Source organism: Peromyscus leucopus, chromosome X (assembly GCF_004664715.2).
Source record: "Peromyscus leucopus breed LL Stock chromosome X, UCI_PerLeu_2.1, whole genome shotgun sequence".
NCBI lineage: Eukaryota > Metazoa > Chordata > Mammalia > Rodentia > Cricetidae > Peromyscus > Peromyscus leucopus.
The window spans coordinates 92,416,601-92,440,975 of record NC_051083.1 but is presented as its reverse complement, the minus strand read 5'-3'; the positions used below and the strand labels follow the sequence as shown (position 1 = coordinate 92,440,975).

Genomic DNA, 24,375 nt, shown 5'->3' with positions numbered 1-24,375 from the left:
AATCAGCCAGTTCTCATACTATGTTGATATGAAGGATAAACTAAAGGTCTTCAGAACCTGTGACAGATCAATTTGAGAATTCACTATCAAATACATCTTGAATGGAGCTAAGAAGTTGGTATTGCTCACCAATTCCTAGGTGCTGCTGCAACTGTTGTTGTCCTATGGGTTCAAGTGCCCCAACTTGCTTGCAGACAAACTGGGTCACTTATCAGTTTATGTGAATAAAATTCAGACTATGCTAGACCTCCATGTCTGTTTTCTTTTTCATAAGTGGTGCAAACTTACTAATGGAATTTATTGAGAGTGTAATAAGAGAACTGAAAAGAGTTAAAAGTAATCTGCATCATTGACTGGTAGGCTAAAACAAAAAGCAATAGACATCAATTGACTTGAGTTTGTATTATTGATAAAAGACTGTCCCATTTATTCATTTCAAATTATTTTTATTTTTAACTTAAAGAATATTTAAACAATTTTGGAAGTTTTAAGTGCATATATTTGGATGAATAATAATAGAACAGGACCACTGATGATAACTTTCCACGTGTTAATGAATATTAGATGATCTCAAATCCACAAAGAACTGATTCATTGATCCTATCTTCATCCATGGCTTCCTTTGCCCTCAATCTGTAGGTAGAATAAGAGATAATTAACAATTTTAAACATTGACATGAACCATTTTTTAAACCTTAAAAAAATAGTCTACCTTATATGTCTGTATTTTTAACCAAAAATTGAACATATTTTCTTCTTGAAACTCAAACCCTTGTGTAAGGCCTGAAAATGAGCTACCAAAGCCAACAGACACTGAATAATAAGCAACTTTGCTAATGCTTGGTGGCCTTAGTCCCTTTGTTGCAAAGATCAGCAGCTGATAGACTACAGAAGTGTTAGTCAAGGACTCACTGTACTAGAACATGTCCTGCTCAGGGTCCTCTGAGCTGTGTAATATACCTTGGAGTCCCTTTCCAGGTATTATAAAAGACAGCCATCCTAGAGGTAGCTCCTTCTATTAGCACTCACCCTCCCAATTCTATGTTTCCTTTACCAGGGTCTGGATTTCTTGGAGAGTTTTTCCTCTCCTGAATAGGTGGGCCTCCAAGGACTGAACTTTTCATGCCTTGAGTGAAGCAGAATGTGGTCATTGATAGCATGTATACACACCTTAGGGACATGATGTATTAGAAAAAAAAAAAGAAATTTCTCTAGCGGGACCTAAAGCCCCATAGGTAAACTTACAGCATGCAGGATGATCTTCTTCCCCTGAGTCTCATCCTCATCTTCTCCATTCTTCTCATATTCATAGTCGTCATCGTTATTGTCTTCCTCCTCTTCTTCATTATTATAGTCCTGGTCTTCTTCAGCTTCCTCCTGAACTCTTTCGTTCTCTTGGTCACTATTCCATACATACCAGTCCTCTTCAACATCAGGCCAGGCTTCCTCGTCAACAGGCCAGATGTCATCAACATAAGGCCAGATTTCCTCATTATCAGGCCATATCTCTTCCTGCCTACGCTCTTCTTCCATAATGGCTCTCGCTACTGCCTGTGAAACCAGAAATGCTGCGGTTCCATCGATGTCATCAACATTCTCTTCGATTGGTAGCACATGCAAAACAATTTGTCCAGCGTCCTGCCCCATCCCACCACCCTCTTGCTCTTGGTCAGGTAATCCAGGCTCCCGCTCTGCAAAGGCAGACATGGCACAAAATCCTTGCCAATGAAGATCTTACTGAAGCTTCGAGCTTTGAAGGTGTTGGTGGGGATGAGGGGTTGTTAAGGTGACTACCACAAAGTAGAGAGAGGCTGTTGGCCTCAAGGACCTCCTTGGAGGCAGTGAGAGCAGTAGGGATGTTTTCCGCTAGTCAGCAGATGGAGTTGGTACTTGTAGAGTACCTATAAAAGGACTAGACAGCACCAGGGAGGAGCTCCATGCTGAGGCCAGCCCCAAGAAGGCTGAGAACCAGGTATAAGGGGCGGAGCCTTGAGGAGTAATAATGGCCCCTCTCACACGTCACCACAGCTGTAAGCTCATTGGCTGAGACATAGTGATTGATGTGTATTGTGTCCAATGAGCCATAAAGGTCCTTAAATTCTGGAGACTGCTCAGAATCACACCTTTTTCCCTGAGGCCTTACTGTCTTGGGATACCTTTTAAGGCGATAGGAACCCTGTCTTCTAAATATCACATTGTCAGTGAAATGATAGTGTATCAATATGAATGAGCTTGCCTGCACTGACTTCTATTTGACATGGGTTATGCCAATATAGACAGAGTTATAAAACAGGTATAGAGGGGCAGGAGAGATGGATGGCTCAGAAGAGCACTTATTGCTCTTCCAGAGGATCGAGTTTCGATTCCCAACACCGACATGGTGGTTAGCAACATTTCTAACTCCAGTTCCAGGGCATCTGGTCTTTTCTTATCTTTTTGGACATTGTACACCCATGATGCACAGACATACATGCAAGAAAAAGTACCTATACACATATAGAATAAAATAAATCTAAAAAAATTAAAAACCCAATCATGTATAGCTCAGATTTCAGCAGTGGTAAAATAAAAAGAGACAGAAATGAGCCAAATAGTGAAAAGTTGACATGGTTACAGTCACAACAAAGGGTTGGAAGCTGAAAAAAAAATACCTGGAAAGTATTTAATTCACATTGCCAAAGTCACATCGATCTTCCCATAAATGCATAAAAATAAAGAGGAAATGCATGTTAAATGAAAAGGACAGTCTTCCTAGTATGACCTAACAAAACTAATACTTTCTGTTTCATCCTTCCCAGTTAGACAAGAATAAAGAATTCCAAAGTATAAAGCATTTTTTCTACTATGAAGAAATCTAATACCTTTTCATATTTATAGTGAAAATCTTTAAACATAATAATATTCCTTTCCAGGAAAATGACACCCGTGAATCTCTTTAATCATCCCCACACAATTTAGGGGTTAATAACAATTTGGCATACTCTCCCACTTCAGAAAGGGAACATGGTGTTTTCATAAAACACATAAATATCAAAGAGAATGTAGAAAGGTTAATTAGCCAAATACAAAGAAAGTTCATTGCCCTCAGTGGGCCCAATCAGACTTTCTCCACCTTTGATGAGAGATAGTGTTAGAGGTTTGAAAGTATGCTGTGGAGTGAGCTTTTCAAGTCACAGTAGGAGCAAAGGTTGAGCCTAAACTAGTCTATGGCAGAACTTTTTTTCTATGTTATATATTGTCTAGAAAATATCAGGATGGAGGGCTCTTTCCCAGGGAACACTGCTTCTCCCACTCTCGGCACTCCTTAGTTGCCTTTAGTTCTTTATCTAGTGTTAGATACATATAATTATTAAAGAAAAAGAGGCCATGAATATGAGAGCTAGCAAGATGGGGGTATACATGGGAGGGGCAAGAAATGGGGGGAAAGGAGAGAAGGAAATTATGTGATTATATTTTAAATAATGAGCAATTTTTTGAAAGAAATCAGGACAGAGTAGCAGTGAGTGGGATATAGAAACAAAGACTTAATGTTGGACTTCAAAAGAGGCCAAAGAGTCCTGTGTGTGGAACACGAGGCTCACTCTGGCCTATTGGAAATGTGCTTATTATCTGGTACATTACTTGATTCACTGCATGGCTTCTTTCTCTACCACAGTTGATATTTAAGCCTAATGCTCAACACATCAATGTCAATTGTCCCAAAAGTGGGTTATGATATCGTAAGAGCTCCCCCTGTAATGAAAGGTCAGATCCTTGTAAAATGAGGACACAATAGTGGTTCCCTCTGGAAGATGAAACAAAATACTACCACCGTGCAAGCAGATGAAACTCTTTATAGGACCATAACAACTGTCAGTGACATAGTCTTGGATTCACAGCCACCAATATACTAAGAAATAAGCAATAAAATACAATTATTTGTACGTTACCTACTGTATGGCATCTTGTTATAGCAGCACAAATGGGCTAAGGTATTTTCTCTCTCCCAAAAGGAAATCACTATGGATATTTGACTGCATACTTCAATGAGAACTGGAAAAAAACCAATATTGGTATAGCTGCTTTTTTAGAACCAGTGTGAGCCTCCACTCTCAGGATGTGGGGCCAGAAAGGAAGAGTGAATATGAAATGAAGGATTATATGGAAAATGCAATATGCAAAGGTAGAAATTCTCACTCACTATGATTTTGTCCATCTCTAGGCAAACAGGCTTACTGCCATGTGGAACCCACAGGAGAAATTTTTGTATTCCCCTAAGCCTCCAACCCTGAACCTGGCAAAGAAGTTAGAGAATCTAGAACCAGTGGATCCTGATATCTATAGCCATGAAATTATCTACTACCATTGACACCAAGAATGACCAATAGAAGCAAAATAGGGCTCTGGACCTACATCATCATTCAAACAATAAAACAGGGCTACTTATGTCACTCCTTTCCAAAACTCAGAAAAATTTCTCTTGTGAGCAACCTAAGGAGAAGTATCTAAAGAAAGCTATCTAGGGCACAAAGTTAAGCTTAGCCAAAGTGACACTTCACAAGTATCTCACAGAGGAGTCTTGTAACTGTGACACACATATGCATCATTTTAATGAATATTTTATTTTCTAGCACAGAAAAGAGGAATATCATCCCTCTACTTCTCTGAGTGCTGCTTTCCTTCCCACATACCACAAATGTAAAGACTTTCCACAGAACATGGTGTGGAGTCCCCGTTTTAGTTTGTGTGTTTGTGTTCCCCTAAAACTTATTTTGAAAACCTATTCCTTGAGGTGATGATACTAAATGATGCATCCTTGGAGCCTAGACCTCATGAATGGGGCCAATGTCCTTCCAAAAGAGGTTTTGAAGTGGTCACTTCCCCATGAGAACATCAGGAGAAGACAACATATGTGAACCTGAAAGTATTTTCTCTCAGACACATTTATAAATCTTTTAGCATCTTGAACTTGGTATTGTCAGCCTATAGAACTCTGAGAAGTACATTTTTGTTGGGTAAAAACATCCAGTCAATGGCACTTTGCTTGGCATCCTGAATAAACTAAAGTAACTCAATCATCTCTTTGGGTGCAATCCTCCAAGTCTCCTTTGACATGCTCCAAAATTGAGATCAATAAGAATCTTTTATATAAATATGAATAAACATGAGAATAAATATAGAATAAATGATTAGGTATTGATATAGTTATACTGATAATAATGTGAAGAAGAAATAAAGCTATTTAAGTCTAAAGGATTTTTTAAAATAATTTTTTATTTTTGAAATTAAAATATAATTATATTACTTCCCTTTTACCTTTCCTCTCTGTAACACTCCCACCTCATGTACCCCATTTTTCTCTCTCTCAGATCCAGGGTCTTGAGCCTCTTTTACTTTAATTTCTGTATTCCTAAACTTATAAATACAACATCATTAGTTTGTCTATTACTTGCATATATATGATTTATTTTTCAGTGTTGATTATAAGTTATTGGATAACCAATTGGTGTGCTCTTCCTTGGGGAAGACAATTTCTCCCTCTCTCAGGATTCCTTAGCTGCCTATACTTATTTTTACAGGGATGGGGCCTGTGAAATGTCTCCCCTCCATGTTACCAGGTCTACTGGTGTGGTTCTTGTCAGTTAGAAGGGTTGCAGCTGGTTGGATAATCATAAATATTTGCTTTTAGCTTTCCTTTCCTATAATTATCTTCTGCTATTATCCCATTGACATCAAATAGGTAGTTCTAAACCTTCCTAATTATGTGACCCTTTAATAGATTTTCTCATGTTGTGGTGACCCCCCAATCACAAAAATATTTTTTACGGCTACTTTATAACTGTAATTGTGCAACTGTTATGAATCTCAATATGAATATCTGTGCTTTCTAATGAACTTAGGTGACCCCTGTGAAAGGGTCATTCAAGCAAAGTGGTCATGACCCACAGATTGAGAACCACAGCCTTAAGTGGACATACTCCTTACTCTGCTGTATGACCTAATTTTTATTTCTGTAGGGTTTGAGCAACATGGACCAGGAAACAGAATGACAAAAGAGATAACTACTGTATTAGGCAAAACAGTGAACTGCTTGGTGTCCTTGTGCCAATCACTCTAAGTCATATTTATTGCAACGACTATGCATGAGGGTTAATAGACACTCCCATGAAATTCATGATATTTACTCAATATCCTCATGGTATGAATTTCTCTTTCTTTTCCTCTTGTTAATATGTGGTGTTATAACTTCCTAATTATCATTATCACTAGAAACAAAGTGCTAAAAACTCTCTGAAATCTCTTGGTTTCTTCCCCTTTCTGATTGTGTAACTCTGATTGTGCATACTCATAAGTTCCTTTTGTCCCTTCAGTAGAGTAACCCTTTCCTTTGCCTACTGATCCACTTCCACAAGGGCACCAATATAGCCAGGTGGTAGCTGGAACTTCCAATTCAAAATTTTGTGCCTTAAAAGACTTCCCCATAGAAATGAGAAAGATTCTAAAATGTCATAGATGGTAACACTATGTGAGGATAGCCAGTTTGGTCCACTCCTCTCCACCCCCTGCCCCACATAGGTTTTTGCTACACACTGGATTTTGAAGGTACAGCACCAAATATCAGTTTCAGGTTTGGGACAAGAGTACAGAGCCACAGCTATACAGTGTTAAACATAAACTGCTGTTTTAGTTATCTTGTTCCATTTGATGAATGGAATCAAGTCAAATGTGATGGAGTCACTAACATCCACAAACATACATTATTCAACTTGGATGTCCTCTAAGACCAGACTACTTTCCATTAAAACTGGGAAAAGGAATTAATATAGAGTCACTGACCTCGTCGTACAGTGGGTTTCAACTTTCCCAATGCTATGATCCTTTAATACAGTGCTTCATGTATTGGTGCCCTCCCCCCTTCAACCATCAAATTATTTCTGTTCCTAATTCATAAGTATAAGTTGCTACTTAACCATGTATCAGATCCTAAGCCCATCAGAAATAGGTTTTTCTGAGGGCCACAACCCACAGGTTGAGAACCACTCTTCTACTGCTTATGTCATAATATCCATAGTGAAGAAAGTAAATTAGGGTTCATGCACATTGTCTCTAGTGTTTAAAACGGTGGACCTAGGGAATAGTAATCACATTGTTGTATAGACACAAAAGTCACTGTATCATCCAGAAGAAGACAGTTCTCTTAGTGGTTCAAGAAATGCTTCAAGCTATGATGTTATCAACAGTGAAAATAAATGATGCGTATTGCAGACGCCATTCCAATTGACAATGTAAAGCCTGTCTGTGTCGAACTCCACAACATATGCAAGTATATAACACAATGCCAGGGTACTTTACCTTGAACTTATTTATGACATTTGGTTGGGTCAGTTCTACACTGGTTTGGTAATCTCCATAGGCACTGTTTCTATGTAGATCTAGAGCATACCACCAGAATGACCTACTCCAAGGCTATTCGGGCATCAGGAGATGCATATGAATTCCCTTAGAGAGCCGGTAACAATGACAAATTCAGTAACATGACAAATATTTTCTTTTGGCCCAACACTGAAGTATACCATAGGGTGATTAACCATGCTGGGGTACTGGAGCCCAGAAACCAAAAACATTGATTTCTCATCATTTTGCAAACTTCCTGTGGTCCACAGGTCTCTCTCACAAGGGGTATGGGAGTGTGACTGTCAGCTTTGTATTCCTGTGATAAAATGCTCCAGATAAATATTTAATAAAGATTGAGGGTTGATTTTGACCTGTGGTTTCAGTCCATGGTTTTAGCCCTGTTGATTTGGGCCTGTGGTGACAGAGTAAATCGTGTTGAGGATATGTAATGGAGGAAACCAGGTTCAACTTAGTATGGCCAAGAACCAAAGTGGTAAATTGTAAGAGGCTTATGCCTAATGATTCAAATTGCTTACTATAGGCTACAACTGATAATGTTCTACAGAATTCCAGTAAAGTTCTTAACCCTAACTATTTAGTCTCTACCTTATTTACATAGTTTCTTTGAATTACTCTAGTAACCATTTCTTCTCTCTTTATCTATCTAAAGCCAAACATGTCTACATGTGTAACTGGCCATTGTGACTAGATAGAGCACAATGTCTCCCATTGCTGCTTACATAGACCTCTATTGCCTTCCTAAGTTCTACCAACCAATCATTATCATTGTGATATGTATTGAACTATAACCAACAACCAAAATCAATTGAAAGAATATATGGTTAGTTTCACCACATACTAAACTGCCTTCTAAAGTTGATGACAGATCTTTCAGTTTTTTTAACAGTATGATATTTCTCTTTTAAAAACTCTAATAATCCATTTTTTCTCTCTCTCCCTCTCCTTTCTGTCTCTCTCTTTATGTCCCTCCCTTTATCTCATTCATTGCTGTATTCATTCTACTTCTTATTGATTTATACATGATTTTTTTCAATAATATTCTTTGGTTATATTGATTTTTGTTTTGTTATTAGATACTTGATTTTTAAAAATTATTTGCAAATGTTTGTGTTTGTGTGTGTGTGTGTGTGTGTGTGTGTGTGTGTGCGCCAGTCCCTATGTGTGATCATGCATATATATCCCAGATATCAAGCAATTTTTCTGAGACAGGGTCTCTTACTTGCCTACAATCCAGTGAATATGCTAGACTGGCTGACCAGTGAACCCTAGATTACAAGCACAAGCCATATAACCGGTATTTTTTATGTAAGTTCTCAGGATCAAACTTAGAGTCTCAGGCTTTGCAAAGCAAATCCTTTTCAGATTGAGCTATCCCCAGCCATATGCTGTATTTTGATTAACTGTACTTTACTTATTCTTGCTTTAGTTTGAGCTTTCTTTAAATGTTTTTAATATCTTAAAATAGAAGGTTCAATAAATGTGCAGAATGCTATCTTTTAACATCGGCACTTGCAGTGATGATCATTAATTTAAACACCACTTAACATACAATTGCTACATTTGTGTATATCATGTTTTGTTTTCATGTATATTAAAGTGTTTTCTAATTTCCCTTCTGACTCTGCTCCTTGACTCTTAATTATCTAAGTGTGTGTTATTTATTTGCAGACATCTGTTAGAAAATTAATAAGTAGAATAAAAATGTTAAAAACAAAGCATCAACAAAACAACTCAGTCACAAATTGGGCTTTAGCTCTTAACAGAATTTTCATAGAAACCAATATAAAATATTATATTTTTATCCTAAATATCCTAAAAAGTGTTCAACATCTTAGGAAACATGACAATATAAATTTAAAAATCTGCTTTTTATTTTCTAACTCCAGTTAAAATGGCTTAAAAACGAATAAAAATCCAATGACAACTAATACTGTTGAGGCTGTGGGGGAAAGAGCAGCCCTTATTCTCTGTTAGTGGGTATGTAAAATGATGTAGACATGATGGAAATCAGTGTGCATTTCTAAAAAGAGATTTGATGTATGGACAAACTTTAGTGTTCCTGGGCATATACCCAAAAGCCTCTATATCCTGCAACAGAGATACTTGCTCATCTATGTTAGTTGTTGCTTTATTCACAATATCCAAGAAATGGAAACAACCTAAATATCCATTAACTTATGAGTGGATATTGAAAATGTGGTACCTACATACAATGAAATTTTATTGATCTACAGATAAAAATGAAAATATGAATTTTCCAGGAAAATGGATAAAACTAGAAAAAATTTGGGTAAGCCAGGCCCAATAAGAACAAATGCTATATGTTGTCTCTCATATGTGGATCGTATCAACAAAGATTCAGATTTGTGTGTTTAAATTGGAGTATAATGTAGAGACTATGAAACTATAAAGAGAGGCCATGGGATGGGATGAGAAAGAGATTAAAACAGGGGATGATAGAGTACAGTCCATATGAAGGGAGAAAAGAGAATAATGGGGAAGGTTTAAGTTGGGAGAGGATGGATGGAAGTCTAGGGTACATGTTGGCATAGCAGGAGGGAGAGCTATCACCAAGAATGCTTGAAAAGCCACATAGAAACCTATTATTTTAAAAGCTTCCTAAAGAATGTATGCTCAAAGGAATTTAAATTGAAGTTGCCCTATGTAAGGGAATAATGCAGCTCTGAGAATCCATAGGGTATCAAACAAATAGCCTAGTGCCAAGTGTGAGAGAAACCCTACAAAGTGTGGTCATAGGCATCCCAGAGATGCCTGGGTCAATTCAGGCTATTGTCATTGCTTCTGGTCATTCATCAGAACTTAACAGTCAGTCCCTACCATTGAAGACATCACACAATTTAGTCATAGGACATAAAAATGAATCAAAACAAACCCATGTGATGGTTACCTGGAAGATTCCTCCCAACTCTCTAGATTACATATTGCTAGAAGGTACTATGCAGGCTAGTAGGGGGAACACATCAGAACAATTATTCACCATGATCAAGTAGGCTTCATCCCAGGGATGCAAGGGTGGTTCAACATACGAAAGTCCATCAATGTAATACACCATATAAACAAACTCAAAGAAAAAAAAAACATGATCATCTCACTAGATGCAGAAAAGGCAATCAACAAAATCCTACACCCCTTCATGATAAAAGTCTTGGAGCTATCAGGAATACAGGGAACATACCTAAACATAATAAAGGCAATTTAAAGCAAGCCAACAGCCAACATCAAATTAAATGGAGAGAAACTCAAAGCAATTCCACTAAAATCAGGAACGAGGCAAGGCTGTCCACTCTCCCCATACTTATTCAATATAGTACTTGAAGTTCTAGCCAGAGCAATAAGAAAACATAAGGAGATTAAGGGGATACAAATTGGAAAGGAAGAAGTCAAGCTTTCCCTATTTGCAGATGACATGAGAGTATACTTGAGGACCCCAAAGATTCCACCCAGGAACTGATAAAGCTTATAAACACCTTCAGCAACATAGCAGGATACAAGATCAACTCAAAAAAGTCAGTAGCCCTCCTATATACAATGGACAAAGAAGCTGAGAAGGAAATCAGAGATACATCACCCTTTACAATAGCCACAAATGACATAAAATACCTTGGGGTAACACTAACCAAGCAAGTGAAGGACCTATATGACAAGAACTTTAAGTCCCTGAAGAAAGAAATTGAAGAAGACCTCAGAAAATGGAAAGATCTCCCATGCTCATGGATAGGCAGGACCAACATAGTAAAAATGGCAATTTTACCAAAAGCAATCTACAGATTCAATGCAATCTCCATCAAAATACCAACCCAATTCTTGTGGAAAAAATAATACTCAACTTCATATGGAAAAACAAAAAACCCAGGATAGCCAAAAGAATCCTGTACAATAAAACAACCTCTGGAGGCATCACAATCCCTGACTTCAAGCTCTACTATAGAGCTCCAGTAATAAAAACAGCTTGGATTGGCATAAAAACTGACATGTGGACCAATGGAATCGAATTGAAGACCCTGACATTAACCCACACACTTATGAACATATAATTTTTGACAAAGAAGCCAAAAGTGTACAATGAAAAAAGAAAGCATCTTCAACAAATGGTGCTGGCATAACTGGATATCAATGTGTAGAAGGCTGCAAATAGATCCATATCTGTCACCGTGCACAAAACTTAAGTCCAAGTGGATCAAGGACCTCAACATAAATCCAGCTACTCTGAACCTGGTAGAAGAGAATGTAGGAAGTAGTCTTGAACGCATTGGCAAAGGAGATCACTTCCTACATATAACACCAGTAGCTCAGACACTGAGAGAAACAATGAATCAATGGGACCTCTTGAAACTGAGAAGTTTTTGTAGAGCAAAGGATACAGTCAACAAGGCAAAGTGACAGCCCACAGAATGGGAAAAGATCTTCACCAACCCCACGACTGACAGAGGACTGATATCCAGAATATATAAGTAACTCAAGAAATTAGACATCAAAACGACCAATAGTCCAATTGAGAAATGGGCTTTAGAACTAAACAGAGAATTCTCAACAGAGGAAACTCAAATGGCTGAAGGACATTTAAGGAATTGCTCAACATCCCTAACCATCAGAGAAATGCAAATCAAAACAGTTCTGAGATACCACCTCACGCCTGTCAGAATGTCTAAGATCAAAAACACTGAAGACACTTTATGCTGGAGAGGATGTGGAACTAGGGGAACTCTCCTCCACTGCTGGTGGGAATGCAAGCTTGTACAACCACTTTGGAAATCAATGTGGCGCTTTCTTAGAAAACTGGAAATCGCCCTCCCCCAAGATCCAGCTATACCACTCTTGGGAATATACCCAAGAAATGCTCAATCATACCACAAGAGCACTTGCTCAGCTATGTTCATATCAGGATTGTTTGTAATAGCCAAAACCTTGAAACAACCTAGATGCCCTTGAACTGAAGAATGGATAAATAAATTGTGGCATATATACACAATGGAATACTACTCAGCAGAGAAAATCAATGACATCATGAGGTTTGCAGGCAAATGAATGGATCTAGGAAAAAATCATCCTGAGTGAGGTAACCCAGACTCAGAAAGACAAATATGGTATGTACTCACTCATAGGAGGATACTAGATGTGGAACAAGGATGACTGGACTGCTACTCACATCACCAGTGAGGCTACCTGGAAAACAGGACCCCAAGAAAGACACGGGGATCACCCAATGACGGAGAAATGGATGAGATCTACATGAACAGCGTGGACATGAGTGGGAGCAATGAACGGCGAGGGTTGAGGGAAAGAGAGCGGGAGAGCCTAGCTGGATCAAGAAAAGAGAGGGTGAACAAGGAATAGGAGACCATTGTAAATGAAGACCACATGCGAAAAGGAAGAAACAAAGAGCTAAAGAGGCCCACAGAAATCCACAAAGATACCCCCACAAAAGACTGCTGGCAATGGTCGAGGGACAGCCGGGACTGACCTACTCTGGTGATGGGATGGCCAAACACGCTAAGAGTTGTGCCAGAAACCCCATCCAAGGACTGAGGAATTTGGACACAGACATCCATGGCTAGGCCCCGGGTGGAGTGCTGATAGTCTAATTAGTGAGAAAGAGGAAGGTTTATATGAGCGAGAATTGTTGAAACCAAGGCTGGATAAAGCACAGGGACAAATAACCAAACGAATGGAAACACATGAACTATGAACCAAATCCTGAGGGCCCCCCAACTGGATCAGGCCCTCTGAATAGGTGAGACAGTCGATTGACTTGATCTGTTTGGTGGGCATCTAGGCAGTGGTACCAGGTTCTGTGCTCAGTGCATGAGTTAGCTGTTTGAAACCTGGGACTTATGCAGGGACGCTTGGCTCAATCTGGGAGGAGGGGACTGGACCTGCCTGGACTGAGTCTATCAGATCGAACTCAGTCTTTGGGGGAGACCTTGATCTGGAGGATGTGGGAATGGGGGATGGGCTGGGGGAAGGGGAGGGGGCAGGAAGGGAGAGAACAAGGGAATCTGTGGATGTTATATAGAACTGAATAGTATTGTAAAATAAATAAATAAAATGAAAAAAAAAAAAAAAAAACTTCTGTTTCCCAACTAACTTGGGCTCACAGACCTCACAGAGTCTCACAGAGACTGAACAGACAACCAGAGACTGGGACTTCCTGGGACTGACCAGGCTTGTGCATATATGTTACAGTTGTGTAACTTGGTCTTCGGTGAGACTCCTAAGGGTGAGAGCAGGGGCTCTCTGGCTGTGTTACCTGCTTTTGGGACCCATCTCCCTACCGGATTGCCTCACTCAGCCTTAAGAGAAGAGAATGCACCTAGTCTCACTGCAACCTGAGACACATGGTGGTCTGGTATGCATGGGAGGCCGGCCTGTATCTGAAGAGAAACAATAGAGAAGGCATGGACTGGGGGGGGGGTGACAACACAAATAAGAAGAAAAAGAGGAGGAAAAGGAGGAGGAGGAAGGAAGGAAGCAAAGAAGGAAGATTGGTTCTGGTTCCAAAGAAAAATTAGTGAAAAGCAAGGAAAAAGTATGAGTTTCAGTTTTGTAATAAATGTTCTGTTTTCTGGGTATGTACACAAAATTACCAGAATGTAAATTTAGAAGCACAGGAATAGGAGGGCTAATAAGGGAACAAATTACTCTCCCACAGTATATTTACTCTCAGAAGTTTATTGCCAATTTGTATTCTTCTAAACTTCTATTCTCTTATCTTTTATGAATTCTCAATTATGAACTTGTTAATAAATAATCAGAGGGAAATATAAATATATACTTCAAAAGAACTATAAAGACCACCTTCAAAGACAGCAGACTAAGAAGCCGACAACATGGAAAGGAATTCAACATCCTACATCCTCAGAGCTCTCTGTTCCTTGGTGCTTGCTTCCTTTTCATGCTTGACAACTTCCTGACCTCACCTCCTAGTTCCTGGAACCTTCCCAGGTCAGACCACTTCATTAGCTCTCACCGAGAGATGATGAGCAAGAGGCCCAGTTCACAGGGGCTGCCTCTACATTCCACCCCAGTTCCAGAACCACTTACCCTAACTTGTAAGCTAAAAGAAACTTTTTCATGCTGTATATTCCTTTGTAGTTTCGCTGAAGGTCGGTTATTTTAAAAACTGGCTTACAATCCAAAGCCAGAATGAACACACATATCAAAGCCCTGTGTGAAAACATGCGTATGGACAGACATGGCTAATTGTGATCAAATGCTGCTTGGAGGACAAATTAAGAATGGTTCCTGGGTGACACACAGTCAATACTGCAATCTGATGCTCAAAGAAGCACTAACACAAGTAGAAAAACATCTGTGTGGGCCCAGGGCAAGTTTTCGGCGTTGTTTTAAAAAATGCAAAGGGAAAAAAATTTAGTTGAATGAAAAATCCATTTTCATCATTATAAGAAATTTTACCATGATACACGATGGCAGAAAAAAACGAACGGTCAAATGTGAAGAACAACTTAAGGAAACTGAGTCACCGAAATTCTGGCTGAGGGTGAGAAGAGCCTGTCCTTCAGGAAAAACAGAATTATCCTCTGCACCTTACCACCACCTTCCTGTGGAACAAAACTGCTCTCCAACAAGAAACTAGTATTTACTTTTCAAACGTGAGCATGTCCAAGACTCAAAAGAGGACGGAGATGGGTGACCTTGGGTAAGAGTCTATAAAATCGTAGAGAAAGCTGTGTTTGAATAGCTCCTGGCACAGTTCTTTGAATAGTTTATTTAGCTGCCCCAACACATCGATACTTAAAGATATAAATATCATTGTTTCTGCCTTAATGAGCCTTATAAAGAAGACATACAACCACCAAGCAAGCAATGAACCCTCGTCAATTCATGCTATCTAAACAAATGTCCATATGCAGCCCTGGACACTGGACCAGAGAGAGAAGACCGCATTCAAGCCCTGCAATAAGAGGATTGAAGTGAGCCTTTATAAACTCAAGTCCGCCTGCCCCTTTTGTTATTTGACCTAAAGAGCCATCAGACTGTCTTCATTGAAATGAGGCCCATTTGTATGTATGAGAGCTGTGATTTATTGATTCTCAAATCTCTTTTCCTCAGAGTCAGTTTAAAACAATTAGGTTTTGCAAGCTGTTCCATAAAAGATAAGCACTCAGCATCAGGGGTGATATTTCACAAAGACTGAGTAGGCATGGTAAGTGGGTGATTGCCTCTATAGCCTCCGTGTGCCTCAGCTGTCCCTATCCAAGGCAACTGTCCTCAAAGAAGATGTTCAAGGTAATGACATTGATATTAAACAGGGAAATGTGTTTAAACTTAATCATCAACCAAATTCAATTTTCATAATGTACTTCTCCCTGTCTCAACAGACGTACAACCTGGGGGTGCAGCTCACCCTGCAGGTGAAAAAGTCACCAAGTCAGCCAAGGTTGCCATGTACAAACAACTGTCAGTTAGGTGTGCCTTTTTTCTTTACCTCCAGTAAAGTTACACAAGATCAAAATCAAACAGTCAGTCCATCCACCCCACCAGTTCCCACATATGCAGGACAACAAGGGACTCCATAAGCCTCTGCGCCGGAGGTACTCACACCAGACTCATTCATTCACCCTTTACTGAATCGTTACTACATTGCAAATGGAAGATGACCCAAGGATGGCAGTCTACACCTGTCACCACAGAATTCAGGAGACAAAGACGAGGCTCCAAAGTCCAAGGCCTATCTGAGCAACGCAGCAAGACTCTGTCTCAAACCACTGAGAGCTGGGGATGTGGCTCAGTGGTTGAGTACTTACCTAACAAGTGCAAAGCCCTAGGTTCGATCCCCAGCATGGCCAGAGAGAGAGAGAGAGATCAAAGAAGAAAGTAAGTAGGTCATAGTCCCTGGTGAGAAAGACTGGTAAGAATACCACAGAAGAGAGATGAGCAGTAAGAAAGGAGTCAGGTCAGAATCCTTCCCTCAACATGGAAGAGAAGCAGGACACGCAGCTAATACAAGGAAATGGGGTGCGGTCAAACTGTCTCAGAGAAACTAGAGAGGGTTCCGACCCACAGAGCTCCCATCCCTGTACCAGGGCAGCTCTGCTGTCGTCGGATTTGCATGTTGTGGATGGATGAATTTTTTTCTTTTAAGAATTCTAATACTGAGGCTGGAGAAACGGCTCACCACTTAAAAAGCACTCAGTGCTCTTGCAGAGACCTGAGCGTGGTTCCAGAACATACAGCAAGTAGCTCACGACAACCTATAACTCCACCTCCATGGAACAGGATGCCTCAGGCCTCCACAGGTCCCTGCATTCATGTGCACATACCCACACACAACTACACATAATCAAATAATTTTTAAATCCTTTTTTAAAAGAATTTGAATTTAAAAGAATTCTAAATTAAAAGCAAGCATTTAAATGCCAGTTCTGGAAGGGAGGAGAAAAGAATCTTGAGGAGTGACATGATAACAAGCATATCCACAGAGAAGTTTCCAGAGAGGCTACCACAGTCTCTTATCTTAGGTAAGCAGCTAAGGCAACGACAGAGAAGAGGAACTAAACACGAGCAGCAAAACAGAGTCAGAGTGAGTCCTGGGTTCTGCGGGTTGGCTGGATAATGATGTTACAGACAGAAAAAAAAAAAAATGACCGAAGAAAAAGAGTATGAGGATATATTGTAAGTTCCTCCGGTAGGAAGGGATAATCATTGTGTATGGTGGAAAGAAGTGACAGAGAAGCTACCTAATGGGCACCTGGAAAATGCTGTGAGGGAAACTTCCGTTAGTATGGAAGAAGCTGAGACCACAAAATAAAAAATAAGGTAAGATCTCTGTGGCCTCCCTAGCTCTCTGCTTCCTCCCCTTCTCATGTGGTCTTCATTTACCATGGTCTCCTATTCCTTGTTCTCCTCTCTTTTCTTGATACAGCTAGGATCTCCCGCTCTTTCCCTTGACTCTCGCCCTTCATTGCTCCCACTCATGTCCACGCTGTTCATGTAGATCTCATCCATTTCTCCATGTCTTTCTTGGGGTCCCGTTTTCCAGGTAGCCTCACTGGTGATGTGAGTAGCAGTCCAGTCATCCTTGTTCCACATCTAGCATCTTCCTATGAGTGAGTACATACCATATTTGTCTTTCTGAGTCTGGGTTACCTCACTCAGGATAATTTTTTCTAGATCCATCCATTTGCCTGCAAACCTCATGATGTCATTGTTTTTCTCTGCTGAGTAGTATTCCATTGTGTATATGTGCCACAATTTATTTATCCATTCTTCAGTTGAAGGGCATCTAGGTTGATCCACAAAGATACCCCCGCAAAAGACTGCTGGCAATGGTCGAGAGACGGCCGGAACTGACCTACTCTGGTGATGGGATGGCCAAACACCCTGATAGTTGTGCCATAAACCCCATCCAAGGACTGAGGAATCTGGATGCAGACATCCACGGCTGGGCCCCTGGTGGAGCGCTGCGAGTCTAATTAGTGAGAAAGAGGAGGGTTTATATGAGCGAGAATTGTTGAAGCCAAGGTTGGATAAAGCACAGGGACAAATAACCAAATGAATGGAAGCACATGAACTATGAACCAAAGGCTGAGGGGCCCCCAACTGGATCAGGCCCCCTGAATGCGTGAGACAGTCATTTGGCTTGATCTGTTTGGGAGGCAGCTGGGCGGTGGTGCCAGGTCCTGGGCTCGTTGCATGAGTTGGCTGTTTGAATCCTGGGACTTATGCAGGGACGCTTGGCTCGGTCTGGGAGGGGGACTGGACCTGCCTGGACTGAGTCTATCAGGTCGATCCCGGTCCTCGGGGAGACCTTGATCTGGAGGAGGTGGGAATGGGGGGTGGGCTGGGGGGAGGGAGAGGGGGACGGGGAGGGGGGAGAGCATGGGAATCTGTGGCTATTATGTAGAACTGAATGGTGTTGTAAAATAAAAAATAAATAAATAAATAAATAAAATAAGGTAAGAAAAGAAGGAGAACAGCAGGGAATCCCGGAAGGACTGCATCATTGAAAAAGGAAAGAGAAGGAACTGGTGAATGAAACAGAAGAAACAAGAGCTAAGGAGAAAACTTAGAGACATAGTAAACAAATTCTAAAAAGCAAACTTTCAAAGAAGTGAGAAAAAGAATTTTCATAAATTTTGCAATTACTTTACTGTCTCAGCTCAAATAAAACCTTTATTTGCTCAACTATGTTCATAGCCACATTATTTGTAATAGCCAGAATCTAGAAACAACCCAGATGCCCTTCAACTGAAGAATGGATAAAGAAACTGTGGTACATATACACAATGGAGTATTACGCAGCGGTAAAAACAAAAATGTCATCATGAAATTTGTAGGCAAATAGATGGAACTAGAAAAAAATCACCCTGAGGAGGCAACCCAGACCAGAAAGACAAACACGGCATGTACTCACTCATAAGTGAATATTAGACGCAAAGCAAAGGATAACCAGGCTACAATCCACAACCTCAGAGAAGCTAGGTAAAGAGAGGGACACTAGGCCGGGCGGTGGTGGCGCACGCCTTTAATCCCAGCACTCGGGAGGCAGAGCCAGGCGGATCTCTGTGAGTTCGAGGCCAGCCTGGGCTACCAAGTGAGCTCCAGGAAAGGCGCAAAGCTACACAGAGAAACCCTGTCTCGAAAAACCAAAAAAAAAAAAAAAAAAAAAAAAAAAAAAAAAAAAAAAAAAAAAAGAGAGGGACACTAAGAGGGACACATGGTCCACCCAGGAAGGGGAAAGAGTTAAGATCTCCTGAGTAAACTGGGAGTAGGGGAATAGATGGGAGGGGATGGGAGGTGAGAACATGAGGGCTCAAGATGGCCAAGTTGGCGGAGAGACGGGGAGGGAGAGCAATGAAAGAGATTATCTTGACAGAGTGTACCAGTAAGGGGATGGGAGAAATCTGCAGCTAGGGAAAACCCAAGAACTCACAAGATTGTCCCAGCTAAGACGCATAGCAATGGTGGAGAGGGTGCTTGAACAACCCTTTCCCTGCACTCAGATTGGTATCTACCCTAATTGTCATCATAGAACCTACATCCAGTGACTGATGGAAGCAGATGCAGAGACTCACAGCCAAGCACTTGGCCAAGATCCTGGAGTTCAGTTGAAGAGAGGGAGGAAGGATTATAAGAGCAAAGGGGGGGGGGTCAGAATCATGATGGGGAAAAACCACAGAGATAGCTGACCCTAGCTAGTGGGAGCTCATGGACTCTGGGGAGCCTGCATGGGACTGAATCAGGCCTTCTGAATGTGGGTGAAAGATGCGTGACTTGATATGTTTGTGGGTCCCCTAGCAACGGGACCGGGATTTATCCTGGGTATGCAAACTTTTTAGAGCCCACTCCCTATGGTGTGGTGCCTTCTCAGCCTTGATGTAGTGAGAACAGGCTAGATCTGCCCCCAACTTGGTATGCCAGCCTGTGTTGACTACCCAAGGGAAGCCTTATCCTCTATGAGGCCGGGATGAGGATGGAATAGGGATAGGTTAGGAGGAACAGGAAGGGAGGGGGAAGAGGGGTTGTTATGTAAAAAATAAGAAAAAAATTTTTAAATAAAAAAATTATAAAAAAAAAGAAGAAGAAGAAGAAAGAAAGAACATGACAATGTAAGAGAATGGGCCAATTTGATTTGGCCTGGAGTGGGTTGAATTTGGTGTATGGAACACAGCTTGCACCCCTCAATGCTAAACTCTCCCTATTGAACTTACTATGGGGTAGCTACTTCCCTTATTTAGAGGGAAAACTGAACTGTGATGCACCAGTTCAACAGATCACCACGTAGGAAAAGGATTGCAAAGCACCTTGGAACTGTTAGTGGGCATATTAAAAACAGTCTCAGCAAAGACATGAAAGTGAGGCCGCCAGGTCCTGCAAAGAAGGAAAGGTAAAGGATAGAGGCAGTCATATGTGCGCTTTTCGTTTCTTCTTTGGATGTGTGAAAAAAAAGAGATGGATTACTACCTGGGAAGGATATTTGCTCAAGGGATAAAGAAGCCTCAAATTGGAAAAGATTTGGTATACAAAACACAAGGCAGGCCAAGACAGAAGAAATAAAACTGATCATGGTGGCCCATGACTATAATCCCAGCACTTCATTGCAAATTCAAGACAGCCTGGGCCACACAGAAAAACCCTGTCTCAATCAAAACTAAGAAAGCGAGGGGTGGGAACAAGAACCACCTACTGGTTAGAGTCACACAGGGAAGCCACTCACTGTCTCGAGCAATACCATCTGAGGACTTAGAGTGCATATTTGCTGCCCCTCTGAAGTTAGTTTCCAGTCTTGAAGAATGCTCTTTACTCTATAGCTACTTAAATTATAGCACCAGACGACCCAGTAAATTGGCATAGCCAAGTTTAGGATAAGGAAAAAAAAACAATTATGTTCCTGCCTAAGAACTCAAAGAGAAAAACTTGTTGAGTAGGCTTTAAAATTAAAGGTCAACATAAAGTAGCCTTTAAAAATGAATTCTAAAACAGAGAAACACTGTTTGATAATCAGAACACATGATTACAAATCTGAGTGCCAGAGGTGTGATAAGAATCACCATTCATTGGACAGCTAGCTATGACATATGCCGTATGTCAACACTGCAAGGCAAAATTTGTAACCAGAGGACAGAGGTCATATCTTGTGGACCCCCTTATTCCCTGCTCCAGACCAGCATCTGTCATATTCATTATTTCTATCTTAAAGAATCCCTTTTCTCTGGGTTTTATGTTTGTTTTATATGTATTGATGTTTTGCTTGTATTTAATGTACCACATGTGCAGTGCTCATGGAGGCCAGAAGAGGGCATAAGACCTATTGGAACTGTAGTTAACAGACAACTGTGAGCCACCAGGTGGGTGCTCTGAAGAGCAGTCAGCATTCCTAACCCTGAGCCATCTCTCCAGACCCCAAGAATTCCCTAACAATCACTCTACAAAGCAAATACCACAGCAACCCAGCTGTGGTTCAAATATAAAATGTTCCTGTCCCTAAAAAGTCTCCTACATGAAGGGCTGGTCACAGCTGGCAGTGTTTCTGTGGGGGGTTCTAGACACTTTAGGAGGTACAGCCTGGCTAGAGGAAACAGGTCGCTAACACAATGGTCTTGTGGACTATGTCTGTTCCAGCTCCACCCTGCTTCCTGAAATCAATGAGTTGAACATCTCTGTTCACCAGGCTACCATGATACCTGAAACCATCTGCCAAACGGCAGAAAAGTTCCAGAGAAATGGCAATGGCTACTGCCAAACCTGAGATGAATGTGTTATGTTACTTGTGTTGAGCCCAAAATCACATTCTTGTATCTATACCTGATAAAACAGGTAAATAGCACAATCATTCCCACAATGACAGACCAGAATTAAACCCTCTGAGAGTACGGGCAACAACTATCATGTGCCCATACTGACCCAGATTGGTTGAACAAGAGATTGGCACAGACGACCACCGGACCCCTGAGTTTCTGACATCATTTTGTTAAATTCAGGCAATGTAATTTGGAGGAGTACAGAACAAACCCCGTGGACAGATGTCTGCTTGAAATAACTATGTTATTTTAAAACATGAATCTGGAAACTTCTACTTCACTTGAAAACTCCAATTTCCAGTTTTCTGGAAGAAATCCAAAGCTCTGCCAATGCTGAAGACTGATCATCCACAGGAGCCTGGATGTAACATACCACGCTCTAGGCAGACTCACACCTTTCTGTTTGCCGCAATCTCCACCACACCTGCCTCCCACAGTGCGTCACTGGACGGGCTCCACTTAGCTGAATCTGCAATCCGACTGAAAACTAAAAGGACAAAGCTTATGAGCCCAACTGGCCAGGTGAAAATGAGCGGCCCGGCTGTGAAGAATCAATCAGCAGCAACACCTGGGAGCTCGTTCCCACACAGACCAGAAGGAAAGCATGGTAGTGGTTGTCTCCATGGTGGAACCGAACATAAGACTGAGACTCTGGCAAAACATCTCAAGTATCCACGCCTGCAGACTTTAAAACTGGAATGAAATAGTTTTACTTGACTTTAAGCAAGCTACACAGAAAAGACTTTGCACTAACATGAAGAAACTAAAGGGGAGGGAAGCCTAATCCATTAAATTCCACCCAAAATCTTCACTTTATACGTTTCTTTCCCTCCTTCCTGAAAAGCAGCTAACTGCTGACTGTGGGCTCAGCTGCCTACCTTGCCATCAGCAGGATTTTAACCGTAGTGGTCTAAAGAAAAGTGGGATTGCTCCCTGGACCTTGCTCTCCCACACCTCTCCTAGCTTTTCCACCTTACTTCCTAAAAAACTCTCCTCAGGCTGGAAAGTGGAGGACATAGGACAGAAAAAAAAAAAAATCCGGGCCTTCCAGCCTAGAGCAACAAACGAGCCAGCTGCCCCCGGCAACTGAACAAGTCTAGCCACACTATAGAGACAGCTTAGGGAACCCACTGTAGAGGACTAAATGTTTATTGTTGTGTGTATCCAAGGTTCTGTTGGTTATAAAGCAAAGGCTAACTGTTTGGGGTAAGTGTTGACGTGATTTGGTTCTGAAAGAGTTATCTGCTAAACTTTTCCTCTCAATCCAACTTTCCTTGAGAGAACAAGATGGCTTCAGACTATAGATATATGTGACACCCTTCCAGTGACAAAAGGAAAAAGGATGCTTTCAAATCAGAATACACACACACACACGCTGTGGATGATTGATTGATAAATAAAGTGCTGATTGGCCAGTAGCCAGCAGGAAGTATAGGCGGACAAGGAGAGAGAAAATGCTTGGGACGTGGAAGGCTGAGAAGAGAGACGCTGTCGCCGCACCTCCTCCATGAGAAGATGTAAAGTACTGGTAAGCCACAAGCCACATGGCAACTTATAGATTAATAAAAATGGGTTAATTTCAGATGTAAGATCTAGATAGCAAGAAGCCTGAGCCATTAGGCCAAACAGTTTAAGTAATATAAGTCTCTGTGTGTTTGCTTGGGGTCCAAGCGGCTGCAGGACTGGCGGGTGAGAGAGATTTGTACTGACCGTGGGCCAAGCAAGACCAAAAAACTTCAGCCTACACACACACACACACACACAACACACACACACACACACACACACAAGCAAATTATTTGTAGCACATAATAGCCTAACAAGTTTTAAGGGGGAAAAGCAATTATAAAAGTATAATGTCAGGGTTTTGAAAAAAAATATAAAAACAAAAAAAAGTGCTATTTCCTTTACATCCCAATGCATACTTTATTTCTCCCTAATTTTAAGAGGAACAGAAACTACTTGATTTCCTAATGGAAAAAAAAAACTGCAAGAAAAGAAATCATCTCAGTGCCATTTACCTTTAATTCACACCCTGCTTTAGAGCTTAGAAAGTATTTTCATTAGCATTTCCTCATGATTCCTATTGCAATCCTGCAAAGATGGTTTAATTACAGCCTTACTCATTGCCGTAAAGGGAGAGGGCAGTTTGAGTGAAGTACTAGCCCACAATTACTTTGTTTTTAAAAATTACAATAACAAAACTGGAGTCTAAATCTTGTGCTTCTCTAAGCCATCAAAACATCTTGCTGATGTCTCTTTCCATTGCCTCCATGACGGAGTCAAGGTTTTGTGAATCGGGAATTCAAGGCCTCAGCTAGCCACCCTTCTCCCAGCCCTCACTAATGCCATGAAGAATCCTCCTGACCACTATCCCAACTTATTTCAATCTACTCATCGCTTCGGGCATAGCTAAGAACCATCTCACGAACTCTTCTGTCTCCAGACAGAGGTAATCTTTCCCCTCACAGCTCTAAAATCTTAGGGCTGCATCCCTGAAGAAAGACACTTATTGAACATCCCCATAAAGTTTGACTATTTGTACAATGGAACTCGTCCTCAATTACTCAAATTCGTGCACTCATCTCACCAACATGCCTATGCCTATGCCAATCCTACTACCTAGAACATTCCTTTCACTCTCTGAACCTTTCTCAGAGGCCCGTGTTCCTCACCATCCATCCTTGACTCCTGTTTC

At 40.9% G+C, this 24,375-nt stretch overlaps 1 protein-coding gene across 1 annotated transcript; it reads right to left on the bottom strand.

Moving 5' to 3' along the window:
* Positions 1–437: 437 nt before the first annotated feature.
* Positions 438–1,958, bottom strand: LOC114687288 (glutamic acid-rich protein-like). Its single transcript, XM_028861978.2, has 2 exons — positions 1,246–1,958; positions 438–633 (listed from the first exon to the last, which is right to left on the bottom strand). Exons 1-2 carry the CDS (start codon positions 1,705–1,707, stop codon positions 607–609), a joined length of 489 nt encoding a protein of 162 aa, XP_028717811.2. The 5' UTR covers positions 1,708–1,958; the 3' UTR covers positions 438–606.
* Between the last annotated feature and the right edge of the window lie 22,417 nt (positions 1,959–24,375).

Coding starts and splice junctions, on each gene's coding strand:
- LOC114687288 (XM_028861978.2), bottom strand. CDS start 1,707: ATGTCTGCCTTTGCAGAGCGGGAGCCTGGATTACCTGACCAAGAGCAA. Junction 634..1,245: donor AGAAGATCATCCTGCATGCT/GTAAGTTTACCT, acceptor TTCTACCTACAG/ATTGAGGGCAAAGGAAGCCA.